The sequence below is a fragment of the Microcebus murinus genome, chromosome 22 (assembly GCF_040939455.1).
Source record: "Microcebus murinus isolate Inina chromosome 22, M.murinus_Inina_mat1.0, whole genome shotgun sequence".
Lineage (NCBI taxonomy): Eukaryota > Metazoa > Chordata > Mammalia > Primates > Cheirogaleidae > Microcebus > Microcebus murinus.
Genome location: NC_134125.1, coordinates 19,005,808 through 19,029,534, shown reverse-complemented (window position 1 = coordinate 19,029,534; position 23,727 = coordinate 19,005,808). Strand labels below are relative to the sequence as shown.

At 42.5% G+C, this 23,727-nt stretch overlaps 1 protein-coding gene across 2 annotated transcripts in view; it reads left to right on the top strand.

Annotated features, from left to right (window-relative positions):
* The window catches only part of PITPNB (phosphatidylinositol transfer protein beta), a 63,617-nt gene extending 47,893 nt beyond the window's left edge, over positions 1-15,724 (top strand). Inside the window, exons 9-12 of one of the 2 annotated variants that reach the window (XM_012763811.2) lie at positions 7,882-7,992; positions 9,583-9,705; positions 12,455-12,540; positions 13,760-15,724. In XM_012763811.2, the coding sequence (XP_012619265.1) occupies positions 7,882-7,992; positions 9,583-9,705; positions 12,455-12,502 (282 nt within the window). In that variant the 3' untranslated portion in view covers positions 12,503-12,540; positions 13,760-15,724. The remainder of the gene's footprint in view (positions 1-7,881; positions 7,993-9,582; positions 9,706-12,454; positions 12,541-13,759) is intronic. The other variant, XM_012763810.2, reaches the window with a different exon arrangement.
* The last annotated feature ends 8,003 nt before the right edge of the window (positions 15,725-23,727 follow it).

Genomic DNA, 23,727 nt, shown 5'->3' with positions numbered 1-23,727 from the left:
TTAGTCAGCAAAATGCTCCAGCAGTTGGAGTTGGAGCTTTCAGTTTGTCATACTGTTTACTTGCTCAGGGAGGCTTTAGATCCATTCTAGAATAACTGTAGGGGCCATTCTAGATCCTCCAAGCCAGTGGGGAGCAGCCATTTTTGTGGCTTATAGAGTTCTAATTTGTTTACTGCCACACTACCGAGATTCCTTTCTCTTTCTACCCCACATCTGTGAAAAGATGGTGGCATCCCTGCTGTCATTGACCTAAGATAAAGAAACTACAAGATTCTTTTGGCTGGGGAGAGGAAGAATGGAAGTGGGTAATGAGGCAGAAGTTGAAATCCAGGTGTGGAAGTCTCTTTTGAGGTATAGACTGCCAGGAAAGCCACCCAGAAACTGAAGTGGCTGATGAGCAGTGTCCTTTACTTGGTAACTGCCCTAGTAGAAAGACCAAGGGTGCTGTCTTGTTTCTTAGTCTAGACATGTCTGTAAGGCCCAGGAAAAATACGAAGGCATTTGAACATATGCTCCTTCCCTGTAATATGTTTGAAACCCTGTAGTATGTGGCATAAAGAGGCTTAATAAGCAGTTTCTAGCTAGATCTCATTTGGGGTTATGTATAATAAAGCAGACCCTCAAACACAGCTGATTTTTTTTTTTTTTGAGTACCTAATTTGGTGACTGGGTTTTTAATTCAATTTTTAAAACACATATTTAACATATAGTATATACTAATCATACTAACTGCTAGAGGATACCACAAAAAGCCATTCCATGTGTTCAGGACTCTTTAGTGCCCTAAGAACGAGATCTGATTAGTTCTAGCCTTATCTGGGCTACTGAATGCCCCTGTTCTCAGGCAGAGCTGAAGGATTCAGGCATGGACAAATGAGTGTCTTACTCAGGTTCAAGAAGTGATTTGGCAGTGTGGGCTTCTTGTAGAGTTTCTTCTGGACACTTTTGAAAAACATAAAGTTTGCTTCATGAATTTTATTTGAAGGTGAACTTGAGGTTATACTTATACATGGTATTACTCCTCAAGCCATTGGACACAAGCATGAAGCACATATCATAGTCCTGTTTAGCATAGTGGGTGTGAGCCACACAAAAATTAAGTTCGGAAGAACGTGGAAGATGTGACTATTTTTTAACAGGCAGTAAGCTTTCCTGTCTGAATTTCATTTTGCCTACTTTTGTGAAATTAGTATAACTTACGATTAGTTTAATCCTTGTGAACTTTATCTCACACTTCTTTCTCCCATTTAACATTTCCCATTTGCTCAACCAGATGGGAATCTTCCACCTCTGAATCCCACTAGAGTCTTATTGATGACCTTCTTGTGGCACTTAGCGTGTCTTGGGTCACGGTGGCAGTTTATGTGTTCCTTCCATCTCCCATTGTTCACACTGAATTACCAAAAGTTCGGCCCTTGTCCTCGAGGCCACATCAGAAGAACAAGAACAAGTGGTTTGAGGAGAAGGAGAGAAGATTATTACTTTGCCAGCAAAAGAGGAAAAATGGTAGACCTTCTTGTCTCGACCACTTGTTCTCGTTCTTCTGATGCGGCTTCGAGGACAAGGGCTGAGCTTTCGGTAACAGTTGTGCCTGACTTAGCTTGGTATGTGGCAATACTGAGTGTGAAGGTTTGCTCAGAGTAGGTGTTTAGTAAGTATTTGCTGGATTCAAGTTAATTCTGTTAAACCAAATACGAATCAGTTAAATGTTGGACTTGCCATGTAGTTACAGAAATGGCCAACGTAGGTCTGTCCAAATGGCTACCTAAATAAAGTAGAGAAAGGATGGCTATGAGTTGGGGAATAGGGTTCCCCTTGAAATTCCAGTACCCTTCACATATATTCTATAATCTTGTGTTGATATTTACTGATATACACACACTGGCAGCAGCCCCACAGCGTGTTTATTTTTAACTTTCTTAGTGAAATCTGGGTTGGAAACTTACATCACAAAATCAACAGCTGAAATTGAGCATTCAAATTGCCTAACATTGAAAAATTAAAATATGGAGAGAGTATGAGCCTTACAGAAACTGCTGTGTCTTTACAAAGTATTAGTGCAGCATATACCTATCCCATCTTCATCCCAACACATTTTTAAATAGGAAAAAACGTGTAAAGTTGACATGTTTCATGAAACCATGAGAAAACTGCATTTTAAGTTTCCAGAGTGCCTTTGGATTCTTTCTTTTCTTTTCTTTTTTTTTTTTTTTTACTTGTTCAATTCTCTTTTACTGTTTGTATATATTTGTTTGTCACAAATTCAAGAAACTGGTTCTTATGGATAACATGGACTGATTGCTCACCCTCCCAGTTAAACACACTATGTTTTGTTTAGTTATGTTGTGTGGCTCTAGTATACATTACTCCCCCTTAGGCCTTGACCACATACCTTAGAGTAACCTAATACGCCTTCTTAAATTAAAAACATGATTTGAGTTTGGGAGTTTCATTTATAGTTAGAAACATGAAATGTAAGGAATTCAGTGAGTATACAAAGTATTTAAATATAACTTTGGAAACATTTCACAACTAACTAGTGCTTGCTATATTACAGATGAAATTTAAATTATGTAGAGATGAGTCATAATTTGGAGTTCTTCCTTTAGCCATGACATTCATCTGATATAACTTCTGATGGTTCTTATTTTAACCAACCAGACTTTACCTTCTTTTTTGAATTGTCCTTTAAAATTTTCATACCTTATATAAACTCTTTCTTACTCTTAGATTAGGAAAGAGTTAATCTTAACTATTTTGCCTTAGGTGAGGATAAGTTACGTTTGAGTTGGGTTGGAGTTAATATCAATGTCTTAATATCTTAATACAGGTTTTGGTTTATTTGCTTTGGGGTTATTTTTTTAACCAATGAAGAGGAAAGAATCAGAAAACATTTTTATTCTTTAAGGCCAGATGGGAAGCCTTGCCTCACCCCAGGCTGTGAGCCTCCTGGGCAGAGCTGGAACTTCTTTGGGTCCTATGAACCCTCTAACATGCTCTGAGTATAGGGTCTCAAATGTTTTTCCCATTGAGATTTTTCCCATTTTGAAGGATACACATTTCTTCACAAGAATGTTTCTTATACTCCTGAAGAGTTGATCATGTTTTATTGTGCATGTATACCTTGTGATTGCTTTTAAGAAAAATTAAATATGGGTTGGACTAAAGTTATATATTCAGCCTTTAGCTTGATTTTGTTTAGCTTTATTTGGTTTGATTTATTAAACAGAAAAACCTTTAGATTGTTTATAATCAAAGGAGGATGAAGATTTGAAAGAATATTCAGATAATTTAGGGTAAAGTAAATCTTTGTCCTAAAATACTCAGCAGAGGGCAAAAACTTTTTTAGAGTAAATATTTTTAGGTAATTCTTTTTTTCTCTCTCTCTTTCTGATTATAAAATATGGGGATTTTGAAAATAAAGAATTGTGTAAAAAAAATGATAATAAAATGATTATAGTTCCACCATTTAATTGCTACTATTTGGTATGTTTTCTGATTCATGTAGATTATTTTGTTAGAAACGTTTATGTCATGCATAGATTGCTATTTATTTATTTTTTATTTTAATAATTCTTTTTCCTCCACATTGTTAACCATTCTTTAAAAAGATGGTTTTTAATGGCTGTGTGCATAATAGCCCTTTGTTTGCAAAGCCTGTGAAGTATCTCACTACTCTCCTTTAGTGGGAATGAAGTTAATAATTAGTAAGTCCAGGCTTTTGCTGTTACAAATAAATCTTTGGTGTTCTTATTTCCTTACCTGTTAAATAGGATAGATTTCTGAAAGTGGAATTATCAGGTTAAAGGGTATAGGGTATGATAAGAACAACCGTAACACTTTTTATTACAGTGTGTCAGGTTTCACCCCAGAAAGATGGTATCAGAATTGTTGGTTTAGATTTTAACTCAGTTGCATTTAGACCTTTTCGCTATTTTCTGTTTCATCAGTAAGTATGGAGCATTTTAAAGCCATATTCTTAATTTACTCACTAGTTTTTAAGACCATGGCTCAAATTAAGATGACTACCATGAGTCATTTTTATAATTGGATGAGACCTTAAATATCATGTGTATATTAATAATAATAATTAAAGAAAAAATACATACAGCTTATAGGTTCTCACCTTTCTCCAGGGAATTTTTATGTTTCTAGCCAGCAGGCTATTTATTTACTTATTTTGTAGTTGGTTTACATGTTCTTCCCTGTAAGTTTTTTAAAAAAATAGTTACTTGTAAATTGGATGGAAAACAAAAAGCAAATTGAGATTGAATATGCATTTTAGATCTGTAAAGATAGCTTAGAGAACTGGTTCTTTTTTGTTCCATAACTTGTAGTTTAAAATAAATTTTATAGACCAATGTTACTTTATAAATTACCAGTATTAATTGATTTGAGCAGCTTGCCAGAGTCACTAAAAAGAATGTGAGAAACAAACTTGGGTAATTGTTGAAATCACGTGTGTGTGCTCTGTTCTTGGAGGCCAAGTTTGGTATAGGCATGTTTGTATTTAGCTTATTCTTTTAATTAGAACCATGCTTCATCCTGCTGTTTTTATAAAATTTTTGGAGAATTCTGAAGAGTCAGTGATCCACTAGGTTCCACTACACCGAAGGTTTTCATTTAGAACAAGGTGTCCAGTGATTTAGAGTTGCAGAATGAAGCTATCAGCAGCTCATAATTAATAAGACCTTTAAATGTTTAATCTGGAAGATATCTTATGGTTAATCAGTAGTTCGGGGGGTACTCAGCCATAGAAAAATTCAGTGTGGGTGTGTGGACAGGTATTTTGTTAAGCCCAGGCATATTACAGAATAAAACACAAAATTATAGGAAGTTTTAAGACAAGCCATTTGATGTCAAGGACATGTTATATTTACCACTTGCAGTCTGGGGCCAACCCTGGCCCTCAAGGAGCTAAGATCACTCGCCTTGTGTTTGGGTTCACTCAGTGGAGGAAAGAGCTCTGATAGAGTCTAGTCTTTCCTACTACAGATGGAGAAGTGAGGCCCAGAGAGTTTAAGGATCCTGCCCATGTTACACATGAAGTTACCTTGCATAATGGTAACTTCAACCCAAGTCCCTTCATCCTAGTTTAGTGATAGTGTTTGGCAGGTATATCTTACAATTTAAGTGCCATATTCTGTGGATACCCAAACGGTGTTGCATATGAGGGTTTGCAGTGACACTCATTGGATTAGAAAGTACCTCAGCATTGGCTCATTGCTTATTGAGAAAATGATCTCTGAAAGACCACCCTGTCATTTCAGTAAAGCTGGGCACCCAAAAGCTAGGTGTATCTCGAGGGAGGCTGGTTGACTGCTTCTGCATACGGGAGCCCAGCTTAAGTGCTGGGGTCTGAAGGGCAAGGAGGTGGTGGTGATATGTAGTTATGTGATTTTAGTCCAAGGCCACAGCATCACAACAGGAGGGTGTCTCCTGGAAGAGATTAATGACACCAGGAGCAGCATAATATACATAATTACACTGTTCTCTACCAGCCATTTTTATGTCCCCTGACAACAGCTAGCACAGAGTTAAATGTAAATGGTACCCACTTAATACTAAGTTAAATTTATTCATAAAGTGTGTGGTAGGGTGTACATACGTGTTTATGTATAGACACATACCTGCTGACTTTTCACATTGGGACTGTGTTTTATGGGAGGAAAATCATGGAAAAACAGAGCTAAACTAGCCAAGTTCTTCTGTTAAAATTCACCTGCAAAAGGACAGTTTGCTGTAATATTTTTGTTTAAATGCTTGCTGGTGTTACGTCCTCGATTTAACCCATGTATCAGGTCATTATCCAGGAGACGAAATGTTGTTACAGAATAGATAGATGCCCTAAGTTAAGTTGATCAGTCATGTAGTATGCTACAGAGCTTTCAGGCCCATTAATAATACCAAGGTAGAATTTTTTCATAGAGCATAACCATAGAATTAACTTGAAACTGGAACAGCAGACAATTTGAAAACAAATGTGGCCTGGTGCTGCGATCACATAACTGAAGAATGATCCTGACGTTTTAGAGGAGGACCTAGAAATTCAACATTTTTTGAATTTATGTGGCTAAATGGAAGGAACCTTCGCTCACACGCAGCTTGTTGAAAGTGGAATGTGCAAGTGAGTTGAAGCTGACAAGAAGCAGGGGTGGTGCACAGTGTGACTGATACTGCTCTTGTGTCTGAGCGTCCTGTGAAGCTGAGGACAGTGGTGAAGAAGGCAGAGTCCTTGTGAAAGGCTGCTTTGGTCTTTGACCCAGTGATTTAGTTCCTTTATAAAAGGGGACCCGTAGTGTTGCACATGACTTCCTACTCACATGAGGAAATTTGTTTAAAATTGCCTTGCAGATTCAGAGTGGTAAATATGACTCTCATTAAAGAATAAGGGAGAGAGGGAACTAATATGTATTAAGTCTTTGAGTGCCACCTACTAAGCATGGAATATACACTGCCTCACTTAGTCCTCACAGTAGCCTTTTTAAAAAAAATCATCATCTTGCAAGCATACCGGCATTGGGGCTTAGAGCTTATAGAGCTTTTTCCCAGATCATACCTGCAGTCTGCCTCTGCTTTCATATGTGCCGTCTGCTCTAGACTGTGAGCTCCTGAGGGCAGTACCATGCCTGCGTTTGCTCACGGCCAGGAGCCCCGTCCCAGGCTCTTCCAGGTCAGCTCCGGAGCGTTTTGATCTCCTGCATCACTGGGAAGTGGAGCTGTACGCCAGGTGGGCCCATAGTGAAAACGCTGATGCGTGTGCTGCAAGTCCCTGGTCAGCCCCCACTCACGTCTTCCTGAGAAGAAGCATGCTCATATATTGAACTCACTGCAGCAGAGCCCACGTTGATAGGTTTCACAGAAATCGGCATTGATGCCACAGGTTTCAATCCCCCCCTAGTGTTTACAATGAAAATTTTCAGAACCAACCCAAAACCTAAAAGCCTAGAACAGTAAACACGACCACCTACAATGTGGTTGTTAACACTTTGCGGAATTTGCTTTCCCCTCCCCCCTTCTCCCTCTCCTTCTTTTCACACAAAGATATATTTTTAAATTTTTTGGCTAAACCTAAAATTTCAGAGTGGCGTTTTACACTCTGAACCTACAGTGACATAATCTGAGGATCTGAATTCTAATTGCTGCTTTTTTTATGTCTTCTTTTGAAAGCAAATTGCAGATATATTTTTATCTCTCTTTTAATCCTGATATCTTCTCTCCACCTTGGCTTTTTAAAACATTTTTTTATTTTCCCTTGTTTACCAGAACAAGTCTTGATTTGATTCCTGACTACACCATTTAAACTGAGGTGTAATCATTTGTGGAATTTAAAGTCCGCATGTATAGGATTTGCCTGTGAATACTTGAAATTACAGATCATTTCTTGCTGTTGCTTCACTTTTCACACCTCCCTTCTGTTGAGAGCGCCTCAGTTAAGAAACATTGCTACTCTGCTCGGCAATATTGATGATACATAAGAAGACTGAACTTTCTCATCATTTTTTATTGTGCCTCACCACATCCACGGTGGGAGTGTGAAAATGGCATTACGAGAACCCTTATGTATTAAAGTCTCACTATTGATAGGGTATGAATAGAATCTGGTATTTAATATGAAATCTGAATAGTGTAATTTGAGGCAGAGCAATGCGCCTATTAAACTGTAGAGCTAAGAAATAACTTGGTCTGTGGAAGGAGGGTTTGCAGCAAGGGAATGCTACGGCTTTTGCTAAAATGATTTTGAATTTTCAAATATCTGAATTAAACACATGAGGTTGTCATGTTTTCATGTGTCTGTGATGTCGTTATACAACAGTCAATTTTAATGAAAACATAAATATCTTAAGTCATGATTTCTCCTTTTCAATTTTTCTCATCTAGAAGGAGCTAGCAAACAGCCCTGACTGTCCTCAGATGTGTGCCTATAAGCTGGTGACCATCAAATTCAAGTGGTGGGGACTGCAGAGCAAAGTAGAAAACTTCATTCAGAAGGTAAAATCTGTTAAAATGTGGTGACTTAAATTTAGGGTAAGATTTGAGCTAGCTATTAGTGGGATTTTTTTCTCCTTTTTGAGATGAAAATTATTGTCCCTGCATAATTCATTTCTGCCCTTCTTTTTATCCCTAGAAACAGCAAGGACAGATGCCAACAGATGTTTTAAGGGACTTTCTTTGGAGAAGAGCACAGCGCTTTTGTGTTCAAAGTGTGTTTCTTGTGGTTTGCCCAGCACTTCCTTGGAGAGTCCTTTTCATGTACAGCATGTCCCCAAGGGGACCTGGCATTCTGGCCCTGGCTTTAAGGGGAGGGCAGGCCCACCCTGCTGAGGGGCTTCTCTGCCCCAGCTCAGCTGGATACCCCCACCCCCAGTGTCTCTCATGATATATACACCTGTGCTTTCACAGGAAGCTTCTTTAGAGGTGCTTTCTGAGAATAGGTACACTCTGAACTAAGGTGACACAATCTGAGGATCCAAATTCTAATTGCTGCTTTTTTATGTAGTTTTTATTAAAGTGAAAATAACATGGGCAGTTAGATCTAGGAAGGGGGGAGAATTGCAGTTGTATAAATACACATGGTTATTAATACACAGGGAATGTGGAAAGTTTCCTCGGTATTTACTTTTCCTATAGTGTGAATATTTATTCCATTATTATTATAGAGAACCCTCATCATATCTCAGATTCCCACAACTAGTTGTATCTGTTTCACTATAACCTTTCTACTTTTAAACCATAGCTGCTGTAACATTTTAAAAGAAAAGGGTCTTAAAGTGCTGGAAACTTTGATGATTCAAGGGCCTGCTTGTAGTTGGCCCACAGTAGGCCTTCTGTAAATATTGGCTTCTTTCCTTCCTCTTGGATCATAATAATAGATTAACAATCCAGTTTTAATAAATAGAAGTCACACATGTAATTGATGTAAGTCCCTTCTGCTCATGGAAAAAAATTAAAAAGTTGAAGATTATCCAGAAGTACTTACTGTTCCATGCACTTTTCTCTCTTGGGAAAGTTGAGTAAAACTTAAATAATTCAGCAATTAAAACCACTAATTACAAATGTGGTTTTATATATATAGTAGCAGTAACATGTAGTGTAAAAAAGTTAATGGAGAGGATGTAATGATTCGTAATAAAACATCTTAATTCCAAAGAACCCAGGACTCTCTTCTTTCAATACATCACAGTATTCCTTTGAATTGTTAAGAATGACAGTGTATAGTTTTATAGCAGAAGAAATGTCGTTAACCTGTGCTCATTGACATTTAGAGAAAGATAAAAATAAATCTGACCCAGCCAGAAGTATGTTGGATCAGATCATACACACCATGTTTTTTTTTAGTGTCTACTAGATCATGACACCTTTGCCAGGGGAGATTGCTTTCCATTTCACAGGGAAATTTTTCTTTTTATCTTGCTGTACAGAATGATAATAGGATGGAATTAAGATTTTCACTAATCTATATAGTCTTTTTAAACCAAGCACATGTAAATTTTATAGGTTAATCGGGACATGTAAAGTTAATGTGTCATTAATCTTAGGTTTTTGCCATCTTAAACTACTTTTTTTCGTTTGTTTTAACAGCAAGAAAAAAGGATATTTACAAACTTTCATCGCCAGCTTTTTTGTTGGATTGACAAGTGGATTGATCTGACGATGGAAGACATCAGGAGGATGGAAGATGAGACTCAGAAAGAATTAGAAACAGTAAGGCTTTCTGCTTATGGTAGTTCTCTAATTTCCCCTTTTCTTAAACTGTCTACATGCCTTAGTAAGTGTAGAGTTAAAATTAGGAAGAGTGTTATTAAAAGTTTTTCCTTAATCTGTTTATCCCCCTCAAAATAGAGTTTCTTAAATAGAGTTTCTCTTTCGTTGAGCATCTTTTGTGAAGGTAGGCCAGAGCTTTACTGAACTAGAATTTGTTACCTGTGAAATAGCCAGTGGTTTTGTATTCCTTCTCTAGTTCTCTGTGCTGGTACCTGGTTTATAGTAGAGCAAGTTGTCTTTGGCTGAGTTTGTGTCACAGCAGGTTACAAATGTTAGCACAGTAAATCCTAGTTCCTTCTGTAGAAAAGGTAAGGCTAGTGGTATTGTCATGGATTCCAGAAATGCCTCCTTCCCTTCCCCAACTAGCAGTGGACCCTTAATTCTTCCTAAGCTTTAGGCAGAGTCAGGAGGTCAGCATGTCATGTTCTCATGTTAAAGGCCACTGCAGCTCTTCCCCACCGCTGGCGAGCAGGCCTTGTAGCCAGTGGGCATCTCTTCTCTTCCAGGGACAGATTCTTTGGCTTCTTCTTACATGTATCTGGTTTTGTTTTTGCCTGGGCCACGCTTGTCTTCAGTTGGCAGTAAGGCCCCACAGGGGAAACGAACCCAAGGAATGTCCAGGGCCTGCTGGTGGTTTCCATGTGGTCATCTCGGGCCCTGCCAGCAGGCCTGGTTTTGGAAACCCTGCAGGTGTGATTATTTGACGAATGCCTGTGTGTGAGGCAGGAACTCCATTTAATTATAGGAGAATGGCAGCAAATCAGGTTCTTTGGCACAGAAGGAAATCTGTTTTTTTGGCACATAGCATCGTTTGAATCTGTGTTTAAAATTGCTTACTTTTGGTGATTACAGCAGATCTGCTTCTAATTAGCTTTATACAAACCTTCTGAGAGGACTAGGACATATTTTCTTTATAAGGCAATAAAATGTTTTAACCTTATCTTATACATAAAGTAAACTATAGAGGGACTCCAACTTATGAATGGGTTTTGTTCCAGAAATTAAGTTGATTGTTTGAAATTTGGAACATATTTTCCCATAGAGACAACATTATAAATTAGGGTTTGGTTTCTAGATTAGCCAATGGAAGCCTCTTTTTCCCCAGTTTCTCATACTAATAGCAAGACTCTGAGTTCTGGAAATTGGGAGTAGGGTGGTGAAATAGCAAGGATGGAAGATGCTCCCTCACCCCCTTATTTTTAGCCTGGCCACAGGCAAAGTATTTAAACAGGTGAGAGTAGGTCATGGGTACTTCCTACTTTTCATGCCTCTCTCCCACTTCCTGTTTTCTCTTTCTCAAGAGTCGCACCCATCTATGGTGGTGGGTCTGCAGGCTCAGCCTCTTCTCTGCGCATGTCAGTCATTTGTGAAGAGGTAATTGCACCTGTAAGGTGTAAGATAGACAAGTAGTTTCATAGAAGCCCAATTTATTAGACAGTATCATCATTCTTGTACCCACATGGCATGAAGATGGTAGAAATCTGTCACTGCTTCAGGGTGGAGGTACATAGTGGTTTCTTGGTTAAGTATTTCAAAAACATTTTAAGACATATTTCAGCATTAAGAGCGGATCATCTTAATCTAAGTCCTTTTTACTGTAGGTCATTGGGGAGTGCTTCATTCCCTGTGGCAGTGCTGCTGCCCTGAGTGCTGGCAGCTGGTCTGTGAGCATGTTCAGGATCGGCAGCACTGTGCCTGCAGGCCCAGAATCCCTACCGGAAAGCACCCCTCCTGAGGAGGCTTAACGTTTTAAAGTCCTCTTCACCACTCAGGAATTTCCCCTTTTCTTGAGGTCCTGACACCCAATGATGGAATTTGATACATTGTAACGCTCTTAATTTGTGAATATTTTAAGAATTGGGTTTCTTTCAAATGCATTTTGGCCCCAGAGAGAAGAACTAGTTTCTTGGGAGGTTAGGCTCCAGAGGAATGCCTCTGCCTGGAATCCTGCAGGGAACTCCTGGAGTTAGATCTGGCAGCTGGAGGAGGACTTTGGGTAAACCATATACCTGTTTGTTCTCAACTGGCACTTCTAGGGGCAGAGCGTGAGAGTATGTGTTGAGTTTTGGAAATGTATTTATTGCATTGTTTGTTTTGTGTGCATTTATTTTTTGATTTTTCCTGTTGAGTTTTTTGTCTGTGGGTTGTTATTGTGCATTCCTGTCCTTTCTGGTGCGTCTCTATGTCCTGCATTGTTTGCCATGCATTATTTCTGTGCTTATTCGCTCTTCCTTTCATTCTTTCTCTTTTAAGTAAACTTCTTTCAAAGAACTCTACTCAGAGACTCTGGTCTCAGAAGTAGCCAGAGGTGGCCACACCATCATGGCTTCCTGTCTGGTCTAGGGACTATAAAAATAACGACCGGACCGATGTGGCATTTTCTCACATTATATTGGCAAACAGTTTATTTACTCATTGGCTATCTTTTCAATTAAATATTGTCAATCTGCGAGCTTTTCTACATTCAAGAATAGATATATATTTTTTGTGCTTGTGTGTAAATAGCCTTTTGCAAGATTGTCTTTAAACCCACTAGAGGGGCCTCAGAACTTCTTTCTTCATGTAGATGATGGTTATAAACAGGCAGCCATCACTTCATAATCTCTTCTAGATCTTTTTTCTCCCCTTGCTTACTAACTCCTTATTTAGAGTCTGATTTCAGCAGCTCACGATTTTATTTTACATTTAGATGCGTAAGAAGGGTTCCGTTCGAGGCACGTCGGCTGCTGATGTCTAGATGAGTCCCCTGTAGGGTCAGAGACAATATCAAACTGTGTAAGTGAAGACCTGGGTAAAAAGACGTTTAAAAACCTATACCTTTTTGGTGATGGGTAGTTAACTTTCTAAGCAGAGGCTCTAACTGTTAAATGTGGTTTTATTTTTAGGATTTAAAAGATAAATATTTTAGAAATTGACAGTGAACACTTGAGTTATTCTTTAAGAATTTTATCTGTGGAACAGGTTTAATTTAGTAATCCCAGGCCAGTTGTTAGTGTTAAGGGTTAGAGCCCAGCTGTTAAATGCACATGTTCATCACATAGCATTGTCCTAGAAGCTGGCTGATTTTTTGATAGCCAGTTAATTCACCTGTTTCTCAGTAGAACCATTTGTGGTTAGTAAGGAAGTATGTAAAAGTATTTTAAATCAAACAAGATTCTTCATTCCATAGTGTAAGGACCAACCTCTATAATTCATTTTAGTTGAAATTTTTTCTGTGTACCAGAAAGTCTTCCTTCATGTTTAATCTTCAGTTATCTTTATAGTTAGCTTTACTCTGTGTAAATTCACTGTGGTTTTACTTTACAGTGTGAAACATCTCAGTGGTCTTATTTCTCTAAGACAAATTTATACGCCCAGGTAACAGATTTTCCAGGGGGTAGGGGGGAGAGCATCAGAATCTACCCCACATACTGAAACCAGTATGAGTAAACAAATAGCAATAGTATACTGTCGTCATTCGTAAATATGGAACTACAGTATTTATTGAAGAAAAAAACAAGACATAACACTCCCGTCCGCCACTGTGGTTCTTTGCTGCCCCTTACGTGAGCTACCTGCTCTTTAATTATTGAACATGAAAGGGTAAATGAAGTGTTCTGTTGTGAATAAAAAGTAGTTGTTCGAAATAAGAATGAAGTAACTCTTCCAAGATTCCCCTAAAGTTCTTTGTTTAAATTCAATGTTCATTAAAATAATTTTTTTTATTTTTACTTTTGTTAAGTTCTCTTGTTTCTGTGATTTATTTTGTGATTCTGCTTCTAATTTATTTTTCCCCTCTGATGAAACAAAATGGGATGCCATTATTAGTAAGACTAAAATCTCTTTAAATAGATAAAGTTTTTAAATATGCAGTAGTTGGGGTATATTTTATGCCAAAAGTTTTGCTGCATTGAGAACTTTTTTGGGAGAATGTGTGTGACAGGCTGCTGCCTCACATTTTCTGTGTCTTCCTGCATTTTAACACATTTTGCACTGTCTCTCACTTCTCTTACAGTTACGTAATCAAGGTCAAGTGAGGGGAACAAGTGCAGCCAGTGATGAGTGAAGAATCTGACCAGTATCTTACAGTGTTGAAGTTTCCCAGCGTTTGCTTGTGATGATATGCACACATGCACAGGTTCCCAGCCACGTGTGTATACGTGTGTGTGTGTCTGTAGCTGTATATAAAACGCATGTAGAGCTACAGATCCAGATACACGTTTGTGTATATATGTACATACAGACATACTGAAGGGATTAGTACAATTTCTCCAAAGTACTGTACCTATCTTCAGCAAGAATGCAAAAGAAAATATTTTCAATATATATACCTGGAACAGATTTTAATAAGTATCAGAGTAATACCATTAATGGACAAATTTGACTGCATTGTAATACTAGCTGGTATGTTTCATAAATGTCAAGCTGTGGACCAATATATATAGCCTTTTGTTATTTCTGTTGTTTTAAATCAGTCTCTTATAAATTTTTATTTTAGTCCCATAAGCAGCAGACTCCCACAGAAAAATTTCTTCAAAATTTTTTGGTATTCCAGTGAATCTGGAATGTAAACTCAGAATGTATTTATAACTATTTATTTCTGGACGGTTATTATCTTGTAGCCAAATTTGACAATATCTATTAAGTAAGGAGTAAAGTTACAGGCAAGTTTTTACTTATTTGCCCTGAGGGAAAAATCCTTTTAAAAAAAATTTCTGGTTTTTATTGGATTTTTGTATTTTAAATTTCAAATATTTTTCTATATCAAACCTAGCAAAAATGGAGATGACGGTTTGTGATTTATAGTAAACACTAGACAATTTTCAGGCTCCTGTTAGGCAAATTGGTGAAGAAATTAATCTTAATAATATTGTAGGCTATGTAGAAAAATTGAAAGCATGGGACTTCCGTGGAGTCTTGTTTTGGAAATGATTTTTCTGGATTAACAGCTTGGAAACTATGCAAATGGTCTAGGTTCCTCACAGCTCACACGATACGATGTAGATAGTGATGACATTTTGCTCTTTCATGTTGAAATACACTTCAAGGAGGAGATGCTGCCTTTGAGATAGAAGTTTAAGACTCAGTGTCTTGCCTGCGCACGATTAGGGGCCTGCCAAGGGGCCCGCGGACCTGACTCTGGGACACGCCCCCAAGTAGGGTGTCATCAGAACATATCCTGAATTCCTAAATGGGCATCATGAGGATGCTGGTTAGAAGCCACTGCCACCCTTTTCTTTTCTTCTTTTTCTTTTTTAAAGAACAATAGCTAGGTAAGATTTTTATAAGCTTTCTCTGTCCGAATCCAGTTTTTCTCCTGTCAGTCCTGGAAGCTTGAATAGAATAATGTTGTTGAAGCCTTCAGGTCACAAACTGTCTTTTTTAACCTCTCGTCCTTCCTAAAACACGCCAACCCTGCAGTCAGACCACGTTAGTGATCTGATTTGCTGACAGTCCTGCCCTCCCTGCCCCGCGTTTTCACACACGTCCCACGTCCCCTCTGGAGCGATCGCAGCGAATCAGACAAGGAAGGATGTTTAGGATCACTACTGCATTGCGATGCCCTGTACCCTCAGCAGCAAACCCCACATTTCATACATCCTTTGTGTACTCAGGATAAAGACTGATGTTTACTCTCTGGACACTGTTGTAAGATAGGTTTTGTTAGAGCATAATCATTGTCTGCAAAGTGTTTGGTGCGAGGAAGATTCTTGCTAATTTTGTGAAATGAAGAGTCTAGCCCTCTCTTTTTAATGAACTTAACTCTCACTGGCATCTGTAGTATCATTGGGAGCTTGGGCACACATGGAAATGAGAGCCTGGCGCATGGATTTTAATGTTTTTCTAACAACTGTGGAGATTTGAGGGAATGTGTGGTGAATGTAAAATACCTAGTTTACTTGGCAGTCTCTTGTGTAAATTACAGTAAAACAAAGTAAATGAAATTTAAACAAAAAATAAATTTGATCACAAAATGCCACTTGTGTGCTTGAGTGGTTGTTTCCCTGATGCCACGTGTGGTTTGGGACAACGCAGACCACTTCTCTGCTCGTTTTTCAGGAATTGTCTAAATTGCAGCACTACCTACCACTCGGGGGAAAAGCAAAGAAAACACATTTTTTATTTTTTATTGGCAACTCTTATTCTTGAAATGCACCTATACCACACTAAATTGTTATGTTTGGTTTCTTAAATAATTTTTTGTCTTTAAAAGCTTAGCAGTAAACTAAAGAAGGATTATATATTATTAGTCTCAGAGCTTTCTAAAAATTATTTTTAAAAGGAAAAATAGGGAAACCCATAGTATTTTTAAGCACTCAGTAAGGATTTTGGCATTATCTGATTGTTTAAAGATTGTGGCTTTGTGTTTTGGGGCCACTTCTTACCTTTCCTTCTGTAGGACTGTGTCATGTCTGGTCAACTTTTTTGTGTGTGTAACAACTATATTCTTGTGGTTGTAGCTGACATTCTAGGGCTGCTTAACATTAGGAGAGAGAGCCCAGTTGTGTGGATGGATTTAATATGTAATCTTTTATGTTTGGGTGTCTTTTGGTTTGTTTTCTGAGGTAAGTTTCTCAATGTTCTATTTCAGACATAATGTTTGCACTTGTGGTGACTCATTCGTGCATTCAGCAGTCTGAGCACGCGGCACTCGGTCTCGCTAGAGGGACCGAGATGAACGAAGGTAGTGCACGTCCCAGTGTGGCACACAGACATCAGTGTGATCGTCATTTAAGCGTAGAGAGTTCTTTGAGAGGGACCTGAGACACCATCTTCATTGTGTAGATGGGAAAGCAAAAGTCACCAAAGATGGCTGGGTCCCAAGGAGCCCGGGGCGCCAGCTCTGGGGCAGGGTCAGGCACACCTGGGGAGCCTCCTGGTTCCTGGCTGGGTCTTGCACTCCTTGTCTGTCAGCGGAGGCCAGTAACGCTCAGCTGCAAGGGTTGGGGTCAGTTGAGTCTTGGAGTTCTCTGGCCCCAGGGAGGTCCTCTAGGGCCTGTTCCATCCATTTACCAAACGGCCTCTTAGTGGATAGAAAATCACTTGAATCTCCTGTACCTGTGGACCTAACACCTGCCTTTTGAAGTTTACTTTTCTGTCCCTTCTTCAACTTATACTACAGTGTAAAGTTTCAAGGCCCAGCTTCCTCCATGAGTCTTGTCTCTGAGGAAGTGAGAGGCGTTTGTTGACATTTGCACATCTCTCAGCAGCTTAGCTGACGAGGGCACAACGTGCCATTCCCTGTTTTGTTCATTTGGAAAGAGAATGTTCTAACTTTGTTCTTAGACCCTCAGATTCGATCTCATAAGAGCCACAGAATGTTACGGGATGGAGTTTACTGGATCCAAAACCTTTTGTTTTTTTCAAGTTACACTCACTGCCAATTTTAGAGTTTGGGGCTTTGCATGACTGGGAGGGAAGGAGAGTGCTGGAGAACAGGTTAAAGGTTGTCCTGCTGAGCTTGGAGCATCTCTGGCCAACCGAGAGTGCTTCCCAGGAGCCCTGCTAGTGTCACTTGGCGTTATGCTTTCTTATTTGTACGTGTTAAGCAACAGCAGGTCCCTTCAAAACCGCTTCTTCAACTGGGTTGCATTCGGGAAAAGTAGAAATTGCAGATAGTCCAAAGCTGCCTTGCACAGAAGTTCCAGGACCAACCTAACTGTTCAGAACAGTGCTCAGCAGCCCGGGTCCCCTGACACTTTGATGTCCGTCCCTGCCACCTGAAAGTGCCCAGCGGCAAGGCATCTTTATTCTTTTAAAAGGAATTTGGAACAAACTTTTGCTTCCCCCACTCCCTTAAGATCACTTCTGTCCCCAGAGGATCTTGTAATCTTATCTGAGAAAGCCCTATTTCATGACTTCCTTATTATACATTTACATTTTTCTCTTCCATTGAGTTACATCATGAGTTAAAACTTGTCCCTGGCTGGGCATTGGAGGCCTGTGAGCCTAGCACTCTGGGAGGCTGAGGCAGGAGGGTCACGTGAGCTCAGGAGTTTGAGACCAGCCTGAGCAAGAGCGAGACCCCGTTTCTATGAAAAATGGAAAAATTAGCTGGGCATCATGGTATGCCTGTAGGCCCAGCTACTGGGGAGGCTGAGGCAGGAGGATCACTTGAGCCCAGGAGTTTGAGGTTGCTGTGAGCTCGGCTGACACCATGGCACTCTACTCAGGGCGACAGAATGAGACTCTGTCTCAAAAAACAAATTGTCCCTGATTAAAAAAGAATGTTTCCTCCCTTCCAGGTTCTTCTCATTGTGCCCAGACTATGTCTTCAGGACTCTCATCCCTTGAGTAACGCTACAGAGTCTGGTTTGAAAAAATTTAACTCATGTAAACTAATGTTCTCAGCCCTGTGCACGTTAGAATTAAGTGGGGAGCCTTTAGAAATAGCAGTTACCTTCCAGTTGTCTTTCGACGGCTTGAGTTTGGTGTGCCCTCTTTTCAGGGGATGGGGAAAGCGAGGAGAATCCCCGTTCTCTCTTCCTGGAAGGTCGTTGAGATGACTGCCTCCTCTCTGGGTAATGAGATTCCCACCCATTCTTCAAAGCCCTGGGCCAAGTGCCACTTCCTCCAGGAAGCCTTCCTTAACTTGTAGTGACTCCCTCTGCAGTGGTTTCACACCCTCATTTTGCTCTTACAGACTAGTATATGCCTCGGTTAATAGATGTCATCTTTAAATCTCTATGTTTTGTGGCCCATGTTAGTTTGAGAACTCCTTGGGTGCCATAGTTGAACCCCAAGTCACTTACCTTGCTGGAAACCGACTCTCAAATTGCTCCTTTTTTACCTGCAATAGATAGTTGTCTGTCCTATGCCAAGGCTCCTTTAGAGTCCTGGGGTTTGAGGAGAGGGGAGTATATAACCAAAAGTCAGATCTAATTTCTGCCCTAACTTGCTGTAACAGGATATAGTATTTATGCTAGCTAACAGCGCAAAATACGGTGAGAGAACAGAGGAGGGAGCTCCAAGTCTGCATTTTCCTCTTGGCTTTCCAGACACCTGAACTGGAGGTTTCAGAGACTCTTTAAAGGAGTCTAAACAAAACTCTTCTTAGCCCTTACTCCTTCCCCAAAGTGTACTGTCTGTTCCTCCTATCAACTCCATCACTGGCTGTGCTACCCCAGCCAGAAATCCTAATTGGTTCCCTAGTCTCAAAAAGTGTCCCCAGATGCCTGCAAAATCCTGCTCCTCTTTTTTGTCCTGGCCCAATCCAAACCATGCTCTGATGGACCATCATCTAGGGCAGGAGCTCAAAAACCCTGCAAAAGGCTAAATAGTAAATATTTTAGGCTTTGTGGGCCATGTGTTCTATTACATCTATTCAGTTCTGCATTTGTAATGCAAAAACCGTCATAGAGAATACATAAATAGTATGTCTGTTCCAGTAAAACTTTATTGACACACACAGACGGCTCAATTTGAGTAATGAGACCAATAACTCATTTGCCAAGCCCTGGGGCAGGACACTGTATGGATAACCTTAATCAGGGTCTGCCAGAGCTAACTTTCTAGGCCGTTCCTGGTGGTGCTGCGCCCCTGCTTAGCACTGAGGCCCCAAAGCCCAGTGCGGCCGAAGCCAGTGTCCAGGGTGAGCCTCTTTCTGCCGTTAGTAAAGTGGGGCCTGTGGCAGGTCAGTCACAGGTGAAAGGGATTGAGCGGATTGCCCGGTGGCCCTTACGTCTGTGTTGACCATAAAAGTATTAATAGCTCTGAGCGTCTGATTCCTAACCAACAGGAGTGGAAAGTTAAAGGCTGGAGCTATGATGTGTTGACAAAAGTCATTGATGTATGAAATGCAATGATGATAATTCTGGGTAAAGCCTTCTCAATTGGCATATTTTATTTCTCTGTTGTCCAGAAAATACCATCGGTGGCTGTTACACTAATGCCGTGCTCATGGAAAGGCTTGTAGACACCCTATACCTTTTCCACAGTGGAAACTGGACTCTCTAGATGCCATTGCTAACGTTGCGCTGGGCTAGGTGTCAGGGCTCCTGATGGGGAACACCACCACCCGCCTTTGCCTAGAAAACTGACCCAGGGTTTCCCTGAGTCAGTGCCGCTTGACCTTGGGTTGAGTCTGTTTACTTCTTAGGTTTCTGGGAAGCGGTGAAGCACCATGACACGCCTCCACCTTGTTGATCCCTTCTAAACTCTGACGCCACCTGCCCATCAGGCAGTGGCAGAACTGCCTTGCGCTCCAGACGGAGGGAGTTTCGTGAAGTGGAACGCAGGAGTGGCTTACAGTGTTTATTAATGTATGTGCTAAACAAAAGCTTCGCCTCTGGGCATCGCATTGCAGGCTAGGCTCCCTGCAGCCCGGAATACTGCTGGCGTGTTCTCAGCACCACCTCCACTTTCCCCTGGCCCAGGAGGCCCTGAAGCACCTTGTCAGCCTACCGAGAGGTGCTGAGAGTTCTTCCATCCAAGGTGTCCTGTAGCCCTCTCTCCCAGAACGTCCTTCCAAGACAGGCACTACGTAGAACGAGAAACTTCCTCCAAGTAAGGCTGGAGGAGGTGTAGGATCAGGGCCAGAACAGCAATGCGTAGACATCACAGTCCGATCATTCCTTTAAGTCAGGGGCCAGCAAACTTTCCGTAAAGGGCTGGGTAGTAAGTATTTTTGGCCTTCTGGGCCATGCAGTCTCTGTTGCAGCTCTGCCTTTCCAGTGGGAAAATAGCCAGAGACATTACATAAATGATTGGACATGGCTGCATTTCAATAAAACTTTATTTACACAAACTGGCTGCAGGTTGGATTTGGCCCAAGAGCCATGGTTTGCCAACCCCTGCTTAAAGATTCTTCCTACGGGCATTCCTCTTTACCTAACAGATTGCATTTAAAAAAAAAAATACCAGCTGATACTTAATAGCACCTACTATGTGTCAGGCGCTGTTCAAAACACAACCCATAATTGGCCTTACAGCCACCCTATGAGGTAGATGAAGAAACTGAGGCCCAGATTAGTCTAACTTGCCCCAGGTCACATTACTATAAGTGGTAGAGCCAGAGTTGTGACCCAGGGGCCCCTCTGGGGTCGCTCAGAGCCGTCGCTCACCCTGCCTGTCTCTCAGAACCGCCCAGCCCCACGCTTGTGGCCTTTATTAAGGCTCCCTGTAAGGAGTGGCCCTGATGATAAAAATCCTATTACGAACACCCTATGTTCTGAAACACCCCTTAGGAGCAAACTTCCATGACTCATTCTTCCCGGAGCTCGGAGCCAAGAAAACATTTCTTCCTAGACAGTGTTGAATTTCCCCTCCGTCTGCGCGTCAGGAAGCCCCATGTTGCGTTTCACATCCAACTGAGGCAGCCTCTGCGGGCGGGGCGTCCTACCCTCACTCTGTCCCCTCCGGACCCCTCTACTCGATTTGCTGGTGATCTCCTCCCATTTCCGTGCCGCCTATTGCAAGTCATGTCGGCGTACTTAGAGGGGAAGGTTTCCAGATCATTCTGAAACGTACGTGGAAACACAACTAGCGTCTGCGATGTCGCGTGAGGAGTAACTACAGGAAGTCCTCGGCCTTTGAACACCTGGGAGGGAGCCACGGTGGTTTTGTTAGCTTGGCGGGTTGTTCCCGCCCATGCACGAATTGTCTTCAGTGTTTTCCTTGACAATCTTCCTTAAAACTCTCTTTGTAACACACACGGCCTCGAGAGCCCTTCCCGTACGTGACTGCCCGGCAGTGCCTTCGATCCCTGGGGGTGGTTCGGCTTCTGGTGGCCCATGAGCTCACCCCTCTTCCTAGACCGTGCCAGCAAGCTGACGGGGGATTGCAGGATTCCTCCCGGCCCCGTCCAACGCGACAGGCTCAGAGTTTCCACTTGTGCGATTGAGGTCAGCCCTGCGTTCCTGCTGGCTAGCTCCCCGCGTGAGAGCGCCCGGCCTCTCCTCCCGCCAGCCCCGGAGTTCTCCACGTTGGTCCCTTCTCCCCTCGGGGTTTGTGAGCTTCAGGGTTTCCCTGGGTGGCTCTGGGCCCCCAGGATGAGACGGGGCCTTTGTGGGAGCAGGGAGGAGACATCTGCCCAGGCAAGGAACAGGGGGTGACTGTCGCTTGTCAGGAGCTCTGTCCCCTTACCTGTCAGCCTATCCAGGGAACCTGGGCTGACACCGCGGGGTTCGGCCCCTCTGAGCCTCCGTGTCCTGCCAGTGGAAGGCGGGGTGATCGTGCCAACACGGAATGTGGCCGTGCGACAAGGAATGTGTAAGTGATGCATGAAAACCGCTGCAACCCCGGGCTTGCCCCTCCATCTATCAGGCAGCCAGGCGGCCAGCCCGCCCAGTTTGCCCAGCACTGAGGGTGTCCTGGGCAACCTGGGATAGTTGGTCACCCTGTCGTGACCCCAATGTCGGCATTCTTTAAACCGGCAGCTTTCATTTAAAAACAAACACAAAAGCTGAACCAACATCGTGTAGGAAACGGGCGGCCTTGTTTTGTAACTCCATGTGCCCCAAACCGGCTGCCCGACCCCACCTGCTCAGCGCCAGCGCTGCAGGGAGGCGTCAGGGTGGCGGGCGCAGGTGACCGGCCGGCAGCTGCTGGCTGAGGAGGTGCGCCTTGCCCAGACAGCAAAGCCCCCTGCACTGTCGTGCCCCGTTCCCTCCCGACACTGTCCGGGAGTGGGACTTGCCACCCTTCCGTCCCTCGGAGGGGACTGGAGCACACACAGGTCAAGAAGCTGCTCTCAGCTGAAAAGAGGCAGAGCTTCCCGCAGCCAGAGGTCCCTCTTTGAAAGGAAGGGGGTCCGTGTCACTGCGTCTTTGATTCCAGGCAGAGACAAACCTCCCTGGGCCCAAGAGGCCCCCTGCGTGTGGGCCTGGCCACCCTCTCCACCGTTGCCGCTCTCTGCGGCCAACATGGCCTGGCTCCAGCTTCTCTTAGGCTGTCGCCCCATGGTGTCCTATAGGCCCAGAGCCCCTTTCCCTCCTCTGTTCACCTGCAACCTCCTTGAAGAAGCCACATCCTTGAAGAAGCCGCCCTGGGCCTCTTGACGCCACCAGCTCCCCTACCTGGGTGCCACCCTCTTAGCCAGGCGGGTCCCAGGGGCACTGGGGACAGGCCACTGTAGGCTCGGGGCCCGCCCACTGCCTGCCACTGTGGGGGCCAGACTCGACACATCCGTGTGCAGCGAATGGGTCAGAGAAGGCCAGAATGGAACCCCCCACCTCCTGTGCCTGTTCCCGGAGCGGCCGGGCAGCCTCCTGAGACACCCGCCATTCCTGCCCGGCCTGCGGCGTGGCTCAGGCCGCGTCCCAGCAAGGGCCACTCTACCTCGATCCCCTCCCGTCCTTCGCGGGGAGATATTTCTGTTTTATGACTAACTCTGCTCCTCATCTCTCTCGCGTTATCTTAATGAATTAACTGGGTCCCCTTCGTGCCCCCGGCCCCTGCCGTTTACGGGCTACACGGCGCTGTCTGCGATCTTAGTCACCCCCGCACGGTTGTTGTGCTGGTTCCTATTACAGTAATTGGCATAAACTTTATTCTTTTGCGGAGAGATTTTTTGGCCCGCTGAGACTGCATAACCATCTGCCATAAATTGAGACTAGTACGGCTTATTTGGGTGAATGCAAAATTGGAACCCATTCTTTACTCTGTGGCTTGATTCGACTTCCAGATGGTTAGTCCACATGAAGTAATAGGAATGCGCCGCGGCTCTGCTTAGCTGAAGATGGAGACGTAATATTTATTTGCTGATGTGGGGGCCTCCGAAGCCGCCCTGTCGGGCTGTCAATATATAACAGCAGCACAAAAATGTCAGCTTGTTCCACGGGAGCGGCCGCGCTCCTCTGAGTTGCCACGGGGGACCCCTGGATGTCATTTTTTTTTTGTCTGCCCTTGACCTAATCTCAAGAGGGTTTGTTCTCTCCTGGGCTGTTTCTTATCAGCTATGTCTGCCCATGTAGCCGGCTTCACATCTGCTTTGACTTTAGTGCCTGTGACATTTTCATTAATACTTCCCAAGGTTGAGCCTTT